The 9,621-nt window shown below is 56.9% G+C and overlaps 1 protein-coding gene across 1 annotated transcript in view; it reads left to right on the top strand.

Annotated features, from left to right (window-relative positions):
- LOC138861577 (mucin-2-like) overlaps positions 1 to 9,411 on the top strand; it is a 13,120-nt gene extending 3,709 nt beyond the window's left edge. The window contains exons 4-8 of the mRNA XM_070121360.1: positions 1,006 to 3,111; positions 3,246 to 4,749; positions 4,867 to 5,341; positions 5,634 to 8,385; positions 8,479 to 9,411. Of these exons, the coding sequence (XP_069977461.1) occupies positions 1,006 to 3,111; positions 3,246 to 4,749; positions 4,867 to 5,341; positions 5,634 to 8,385; positions 8,479 to 9,411 (7,770 nt within the window). The remainder of the gene's footprint in view (positions 1 to 1,005; positions 3,112 to 3,245; positions 4,750 to 4,866; positions 5,342 to 5,633; positions 8,386 to 8,478) is intronic.
- Positions 9,412 to 9,621: the final 210 nt, after the last annotated feature.

Raw genomic sequence — 9,621 nt, 5'->3', positions numbered from 1 at the left:
AATAGAGAGACTGATAGACAGATAGAGAGATAGAGAGATATTGATAGACAAACAGATAGAGATAGAGAGATTGATAGACAGACAGATAGATAGGCAGAGAGGTTGATAGACAGATAGATAAAGAGATTGAGAGAGAGATAGATAGACAGATAGATTGATAGACGGATAGATATATAGAGAGAGTTTGATAGACAGGTAGATTGACAAATAGATATAGTGATTGACAAAAAGATATAGTGATTGACAAATAGAAATAAATAAATTGATAAATAGACAGATAAATAGATAGAGACTGATAGACAGATAGATAAACAAATAGATAAAAAGAGGAAGAGAGAGAGAGAGAGAGAGAGGGAGAGAGAGAGAGAGAGAGAGAGAGACAGACAGACAGACAGACAGAGAGAGAGAGAGAGAGAGAGAATGAGGCGAGAAAGAGCGGAATAAAAACAAATAAACAGAGCACACATGCACACCCTCCCTCCCCCCCCTCTGCATCTACGACCACCAGATGGTTCTCTTCCCGCGGGCGCTCTTCAACCTCGCATGAGCAGATGGTATAATTGCACCACCTTTTCCAACACCATTCCACCTGTCTCCACCTGCCACCGCTCCTCCCCGTTTTGAAAACCACCTGTCTCCACCTGCCACCACTCCATCCCGTTCTGAAAACCACCTGTCTCCACCTGCCACCGCTCCACCCCATTCAGAAAACCACCTGTCTCCACCTGCCACCGCTCCTCCCCGTTCAGAAAACCACCTGTCTCCACCTGCCACCACTCCATCCCGTTCTGAAAACCACCTGTCTCCACCTGCCACCGCTTCTCCCCGTTCAGAAAACCACCTGTCTCCACCTGCCACCGCTCCTCTCCCCGTTCAGAAAACCACCTGTCTCCACCTGCCACCGCTTCTCCCCGTTCAAGAAACCACCTGTCTCCACCTGCCACCACTCCATCCCGTTCAAGAAACTACACCTGTCTCCACCTGCCACCGCTCCTCCCCGTCTAGAAACCTCCTGTCTCCACCTGCCACCACTCCACCCCTGTTCAGAAACCTCCTGCTCCCACCTGCCACCATCACTCCTCCCTGTTCAGAAACCTGTCTCCACTCTGCCACCGCTCCTCCCTGTTCAGAAAACCACCTTTCGTCTCCCCACCTTGCCACCGCTTCTCCCCGTTCAGAAAACCACCTGTCTCCCACCTGCCACCACTCCATCCTGTTCAGAAAACCACCTGTCTCCCACCTGCCACTGCTCCTCCCTGTTCAGGAAAACCTCCTGTCTCCACCTGCCACCACTCCCACCCGAATTCAGAAAACCTCACATCTCCACCTGCCACCACCTCCCCACCAGAAAAACCTCCCGTCTCCACCCGCCACCACTCCATCCCGTTCAGAAAACCACCTGTCTCCCAATTGCCACCGCTCCTCCCCTGTTCAGAAAACTCTCCTGTCTCCACCTGCCACCGCTCCACCCCGTTCAGAAAACCACCTGTCTCCACCTGCCCACCGCTCCATCCCGTTCAGAAATCCTGTCTCCACCTGCCACCGCTCCATCCTGTTCAGAAAAACTCACGTTCCACCTCTGCCACCACTCCTCCCCGTTCAGAAAACCACCTGTCTCCACCTCGCCACCGCTCCAGATCTCGTTCAGAAAAAACCTCCGTCTCCACCTGCCACCGCTCTCTTCCCCGTTCAGAAACCACCTGTCTCCACCTGCCACCACTCCATCCCGTTCAGAAAACCACCTGTCTCCACCTCGCCACCGCTCCATCCCATTCAGAAAACCACCTGTCTCCACCTGCCACCGCTCCACCCCCGTTCTCAGAAAACCACCTGTCTCCACCTTCCGCCACCACCTCCTGCTCAGAAAACCTCCTGTCTCCACCTGCCACCGCTCCATCCCATTCAGAAAACCTCTGCCCCACCTCCGCCACCACCTCATCCCATCTCAGAAAAACCTCCTCCTGTCTCCACCTGCCACCACTCCATCCCGTTCAGAAAACCACCTGTCTCCACCTTCGCCACCACACCATCCCGTTCAGAAAACCACCTGTCTCCACCTGCCACCGCTCCATCCCATCTGAAACTACACTGTCTCCACCTGCCACCACTCCACCCCATTCAGAAAACCACCTGTCTCCACCTGCCACCGCTCCATCCCGTTCAGAAAACCACTTGTCTCCACCTGCCACCACTCCATCCCGTTCAGAAAACCACCTGTCTCCACCTGCCACCGCTCCTCCCCGTTCAGAAAACCACCTGTCTCCACCTGTCACCGCTCCATCCCGTTCAGAAAACCACCTGTCTCCACCTGCCACCACTCCACCCCATTCAGAAAACCACCTGTCTCCACCTGTCACCGCTCCATCCCGTTCAGAAAACCACCTGTCTCCACCTGCCACCTCTCGCTCATCCCTGTCTTCAAGAAAACCTCCTGTCTCCACCTGCCACCGCTCCATCCCGTTCAGGGAAAACCACCTGTCTCCACCTGCCACCGCTCCTCCCCGTTCAGAAAACCACCTGTCTCCACCTGCCACCGCTCCATCCCCCGTTCAGAAATCCTCCTGTCTCCACCTGCCACCGCTCCATCCCGTTCAAGAAATCCTCCTGTCTCCACCTGCCACCACTCCATCCCGTTCAGAAAACCACCTGTCTCCACCTGCCACCACTCCATCCCGTTCTCCAGAAAACCTCCTGTCTCCACCTGCCACCGCTCTTCACAATTCAGAAAACCACCTGTCTCCACCTGCCACCACTCCATCCCCTGTTCAGAAAACCACCTGTCTCCACCTGCCACCGCTCCATCCCATTCAGAAAAACCTCCTGTCCTCCACCTGTAACCACCACTCCATCCCGTTCCAGGAAAACCATCCTGTCTCCACCTGCCACCACTCCTCCCCGTTCAGGAAAACCTCCTGTCTCCACCTGCCACCGCTCCATCCCATTCAGAAAACCTCCTGTCTCCCACCTGCCACCACTCCATCCCGTTCAGAAAACTTCCCAGTCTCCACCTTCGCCACCGCTCCTCCCTGTTCAGAAAACCTCCTGTCTCCACTCGCCACCGCTCCATCCTGTTCAGAAACCACCTGTCTCCACCTGCCACCGCTCCATCCGGTCTGGGGAACCACCGCCTGTCTCCACCTGCCACCACTCCATCCCGTTCAGAAAACCACCTGTCTCCACCTGCCACCGCTCCATCCCATTCAGAAAACCACCTGTCTCACCTGCCACCGCTCCATCCCATTCAGAAAACCACCCTGTCTCCACCTGCCACCACTCCATCCCATTCCAGAAAACCTCCTGTCTCCACCTGCCACCGCTCCACCCCGTTCAGAAAAACCACTCCTGCTCACCACCCATCCCGTTCAGAAAACCTCCTGTCTCCACCTGCCACCACTCCATCCCGTTCAGAAAACCACCTGTCTCCACCTGCCACCGCTCCATCCCCCGTTCAGAAAACCTCCTGTCTCCACCTGCCACCATTCCTTATATCCCTTCAGAAAACCACTCCTGGCCCCACCTGCCACTGCTCCTTCCCACCAGAAAACCTCCTGTCTCCACTTGCCACCATCTTCCTTTGCTGGAAACCTCCTGTCTCCACTCGCCACCGCTCCTCCCTGTTCAGAAAAACCTCCTGTCTCCACCTGCCACCTCCGCTCCATCCTGTTCAGAAAACCACCTGTTCCACCTGCCACCCTCCTGCTCCATCCCATTCAGAAACCACCTGTCTCCACCTGCCACTGCTCCTCCCTGTCATCTCAGGAAAACCTCCTGTCTCCACCTGCCACCTCACTCCATCCCTTTCAGATCCGCCACCTGTCTCCACCTGCCACCGCTCCTCTTCCCATTCAGAAAACCACCTGTCTCCACCTGCCAACGCTCCTCCCCGTTCAGAAAACCTCCCTGTCTCCACCTGCCACCACTCCATCCCCGTTCACAGGAAAACCTCCTGTCTCCACCTGCCACCGCTCCATCCCATTCAAGAAAACCACCTGTCTCCACCTGCCACCGCTCCATCCCCGTTCAGAAATCCTCCTGTCTCCACCTGCCACCGCTCCTCCCCATTCAGAAATCCTCCTGTATCTCCACCTGCCACCACTCCATCCCGTTCAGAAACCACCTGTCTCCACCTGCCACCGCTCACTCCCCATTCAGAAAACCTCCTGTCTCCACCTGCCACCGCTCCATCCCGTTCAGAAACCCACCTGTCTCCACCTGCCACCGCTCCTCCCCGTTCAGAAAACCTCCTGTCTCCACCTGCCACCACTCCATCCCGTTCAGAAAACCTCCTGTCTCCACCTCGCCACCGCTCCATCCCGTTCAGAAAACCTCCTGTCTCCACCTGCCACCGCTCCTCCCCGTCTTCAGAAAATCCACCTGTCTCCACCTGCCACCGCTCCTCCCCGTTCAGAAAACCACTCTGTCTCCACCTGCCACCAACTCCCTCCCGTTCAGAAAACCACCTGTCTCCACCTGCCACCATCTCTCCCCGTTCAGAAAACCTCCCATGTCTCCACCTGCCAACGCTCCATCTACAGTCTCAGAAAAACCACCTGTCTCCACCTGCCACCACTCCATCCTGTTCAGAACCAAACCTCCTGTCTCCACCCTCAAGCCACCGCTCCTCCACACGTTCAGAAAACCTCCTGCATCCTCCACCTGCCACCGCTCCATCCCGTTCAGAAAACCACCTGTCTCCACCTGCCACTGCTCCATCCCAGCCCAGAAACCACCACCTCCACCTGCCACCTAGCCCATCCCTATCATTCAGAAAACCACCCCTGTCTCCACCTGCCTGCCCAACCTACTAAGAAAACTACCTGTCCTCCACCTGCCACCGCTCCTCCCTGTCTCAAAAACCTCCTTAAGGTCTCCACTCGCCACCACTCCCGACCTTTGAAACCACCTGTCTCCACCTGCCACCGCTCCATCCTGGTCAAGCACCCCGTTCCACCTGCCACCGCTCCATCCCATTAAGAAAACCACCTGTCTCCACCTGCCACCACTCCATCCTGTCTTCAGAAAACCTCCTGTCTCCACCTGCCACCACTCCCTCCCATTCAGAAAACCACCTCCTTGTCTCCACCTGCCACCGCGTTCCATCCCATTCTGAAAACCACCTGTCTCCACCTGCCCACCACTCCATCCCATTGTCAGAAAACCTCACTGTCTCCACCTGCCAACGCTCCACCTCCGTTCAGAAAACCACCTACCTGTCTCCACCTGCCACCGCTCCCATCCCATTAAGAAAATCCACCTGTTCACCTGCCACCGCCCCTCCCTGTTCAGAAAACCTCCTGTCTCCACCTGCCACCGCCCCTTCCTGCTCAGAAAACCTCCTTCTGTCTCCACCCACAACGCTTCTCCCTGTTCAGAAAACCTCCTGTCTCCACCTGCCACCGCTCCCATCCCATTAAGAAAAGCCTCCTGTCTCCACCTGCCACCGCTCCTCCCCGTTCTAGAAAACCTCCTGTCTCCACCTGCCACCACTCCACCTCCCCGTTCAGAAAACCACCTGTCTCCACCTGCCACCGCTCCTCCCCGTTCAGAAAACCTCCCTGTCTCCACCTGCCACTCACCTCCTCCCCGTTCAGAAAACCTCCTGTCTCCACCTGCCACCACATCTCCCAATTCAGGAGGAAAACCTCCTGTCCTCCACCTCGCCACCTGCTCCATCCCGTTCAGAAAACCACCTGCTCTCCACCTGCCACCGCTCCATCCCATGCCTCAGAAAACCTCCTGTCTCCACCTGCCACCGCTCCTCCCCGTTCAGAAAACCTCCTGTCTCCACCTGCCACCACTCCATCCCGTTCTAGAAAACCACACTGTCTCCACCTGCCACCACTCCAGCCCACAGTTCAGAGAAATCCTCCTGTCTCCACCTGCCACCACTCCTCCCCGTTCAGAAAACCTCCTTGTCTCCACCTGCCACCGCTCCTCCCTGTTCAGGAAAACCTCCTGTCTCCACCTGGCCACCACCCATCCCATTCAGAAAACCTCCTTGTCTCCACCTGCCACCGCTCCTCCCCGTTCAGAAAACCTCCTGTCTCCACCTGCCACCACCCATCCCGTTCAGAAAAACCTCCTGTCTCCACTCAAGCCACCACTCTCTCCCCGTTAAGAAAACCTCCTGTCTCCACCTGCCACCACTCCTCCCTCAGTGTTCAGAAAAGCCTCCTGTCTCCACCTGCCACCACTCCATCCCGTTCAGAAAACCTCCTGTCTCCACCCTGCCACCGCTCTCTCCTACCGTTCAGAAAACCTCCTGTCTCCACCTGCCACCGCTCCATCCCAGCTAAGAAAACCTCCACCTGCCACCACTCCTCCCGTTCAGAAATCCTCCTGTCTCCACCTTCGCCACCGCTCCTCCCCGTTCAGAAAACCTCCTGTCTCCACCTGCCACCACTCCATCCCTTTCAGAAAACCACCTGTCTCCACCTGCCACCGCTCCTTCCCGTTCAAGAAACTCTTGTCTCCACCTGCCACCACTCCATCCCGTTCAGAAATCAGTCCTCCTGTCTCTCACCCTGCTGCACCACTCCTCCCCGTTCAGGAAATCCTCCTGTCTCCACCTGCCACCGCTCCTCCCCGTCTACAGAAAACCTCCTGTCTCCACCTGCACCACCACTCCTCCCCGTTCAGAAAACCTCCTGTTGGTTCCACCCTGCCACCACTCCTCCCCGTTCAGAAAACCTCCTGTCTCCACCTGCCACCGCTCCAACCCGTTCAGAAATCCTCCTGTCTCCACCTGCCACCGCTCCTCCCCCCGTTCAGAAAACCTCCTGTCTCCACCTGCCACCACTCCATCCCATGACAGAAAATCCTCCTCCCTGTCTCCACTCTGCCACCACTCCATCCCATTCACGAAAACCACCTGTCTCCACCTGCCACCGCTCCATCCTGTTCCAGAAAAACCTCCTGTCTGCCACTGCTCCTCCCCTGTTCAGAAAACCACCTGTCTCCACCTGCCACCGCTCCATCCCACTAAGAAATCATCACCTGTCTCCCCCACCTGGCCACCGCTCCTCCTCGTTCAGAAAACCTCCTGTCTCCACCTGCCACCACTCACTTCCCCGTTCAGAAATCCTCCTGTCTCCACCTGCCACCCGCTCCTCCCCCGTTCAGAAAACCTCCCTGTCTCCACCTGCCACCACTCCTCCCCGTTCAGAAAACCCCTCTCCTGTCTCCACCTGCCACCACTCCTCCCCGTTCAGAAAACCTCCTGTCTCCACCTGCCACCACTCCATCCCCGTTCAGAAATCCACCTGTCTCCACCTGCCACCGCTCCATCCCCCATTCAGAAAATCCACCTGTCTCCACCTGCCGCCACTCCATCCCATTAAGAAAACCACCTGTCTCCACCTGCCAGCCACTCCATCCTGCTCAGAAATCCTCCTGTCTCCACCTGCCACCACTGCATCCCGTTGGAAAACCACCTGTCTCCACCTGCCACCACTACTCCATCCCGTTCAGAAAACCTCCCTGTCTCCACCTGCCACCGCTCCATCCCAAGTTAAAGAAAACCACCTGTCTCCACCTGCCACCGCTCCTCCCCGTTCAGAAAACCTCCTGTCTCCACCTGCCACCGCTTCTCCTCCTAGTTCAAGAAAACCTCCTGCATTCTCCACCTGCCACCTGCTCCATCCCAAATTCAGAAGAAAACCACCTGTCTCCACCTGCCACCGCTCCTCCCCGTTCAGAAAGCGTCCTCCACCTGTCTCCCACCTGCCCCTGCACTCCTCCCCGTTCAGAAAACCTCCTGTCTCCACCTGCCACCGCTCCATCCCCGATTCAGAAAACCTCCTGTCTCCACCTGCCACCGCTCCATCCCGTTCAGAAAGCCATCCATATCTCCACCTGCCACCGCTTACCGCTCCATCCATTCACCAGTCTTCCTCCTGTCTCCACCTGCCAACGCTTTTTTTTTTAAAAACCTTATCAGACAAGAAATCCACTCCTGTCTCCCACCTGTGCCATGCTCCATCCCGTTCAAGTCTCACTCACTCCCACCTGTCCTCCACCTGCCTTGCTCCTCCCCGTTCAGAAAACCTCCTGTCTCCACCTGCCACCGCTCCATCTCCGTTCAGAAAACCTCCTGTCTCCACCTGCCACCGCTCCACCCCGTTCAGAAATCCTCACTGTCTCCACCTGCCACCACTCCTCCCCGTTCAGAAATCCTCCCTGTCTCCCACCTGCCACCACTCCTCCCCGTTCAGAAATCCTCCTGTCTCCACCTGCCACCACTCCATCCCAGCTCTAGAAATCCTCCTGTCTCCACCTGCCACCACAGCTCCATCCCCGTTCAGAAATCCTCCACTGTCTCCATTCTGCCACCGCTCCATCCTGTTCAGAAATCCACCACACTCCACATGCCTCCACTCCATCCCAGTTCAGAAACCTTCACTCCTGTCTCTACACCTGCCACCGCTCCACTCTGACAACTGAAATCTCTCCTGTTCACCTGCCACCACCCCTGTTCAGAGCAACCTCCTGCCTCACCTGCCACCACTCCTCCCAGTTTCTAAAATCCTCCTGTCTCCACCTGCCACCGCTCCCTTCCCCGTTCAGAAATCCTCCTGTCTCCACCTGCCACCACTCCTCCCCGTTCAGAAATCCTCCTGTCTCCACCTCGCCACCACTCTCATCCCGTTCAGAAATCATCCTGTCTCCACCTGCCTTTGCTCTCATCCCATTCAGAAAAACCTCCTGTCTCCACCTGCCACCACTCCTCCCCGTCAGCAGGAAATCCTCCTGTCTCCACCTGCCACCGCTCCTCCCCGTTCAGAAAACCTCCTGTCTCCACCTGCCACCGCTCCTCATCCCGTTCAGAAATCCTCCTGTCTCCACCTGCCACCGCTCCTCCCCTGTTCAGAAATCCTCCTGTCTCCACCTGCCACCGCTCCATCCCCGTTCAGAAATCCCTCCTGTCTCCACCTAAGTACTCTCCTCGTTCCATCCTGTTCAGAAAACCTCCTGTCTCCACCTGCCACTGCTCCTCCCCTGTTCGAAAAACCTCCTGTCTCCACCTTGCCACCGCTCCATCCTGCTCCTAGAAAACCTCCTGTCTCCACTCACACTGCTCCTCCCTGTTCAGAAACTCTGTCTCCACCTGCCACCGCTCCCTCCCCGTTCAGAAAACCTCCTGTCTCCACCTGCCACCGCTCCTCCCCCGTTCAGAAATCCTCCCTGTCTCCACCTGCCACCGCTCCATCCCGTTCAGAAAACCTTCTTGTCTCCACCTGCCACTCCTCCCGTTCAGGCACCTCCTGTCTCCACCTCCTCCTCCTGTTCAGAAATCCTCCTGTCTCCACCTGCCACCGCTCCGTCCCGTTAAGGAAACCTTCTACCTGCCACCGCCCTCCTGCTCAGAAAACTCTGTCTCCACCTGCCACCGCTCCCGGCACCTGTCTGTAAAACCTCCTGTCTCCAATATGCCTGCCACCACTCCCTCCAGTTCAGAAATCCTCCTGTCTCCACCTGCCACCGCTCCTCCCCGTTCAGAAATCCTCCTGTCTCCACCTGCCACCGCTCCATCCCTGTTCAGAAAACCTCCTGTCTCCACCTGCCACTGCTCCTCCCCATTAAATCATCCATAATGTCCACCACCATATGCCACCTGCTCCA

The sequence above is a fragment of the Penaeus vannamei genome, chromosome 4 (assembly GCF_042767895.1).
Source record: "Penaeus vannamei isolate JL-2024 chromosome 4, ASM4276789v1, whole genome shotgun sequence".
Classification (NCBI taxonomy): domain Eukaryota; kingdom Metazoa; phylum Arthropoda; class Malacostraca; order Decapoda; family Penaeidae; genus Penaeus; species Penaeus vannamei.
The sequence above is the reverse complement of the archived record's forward strand: the minus strand, read 5'-3'. Positions and strand labels throughout refer to the sequence as shown.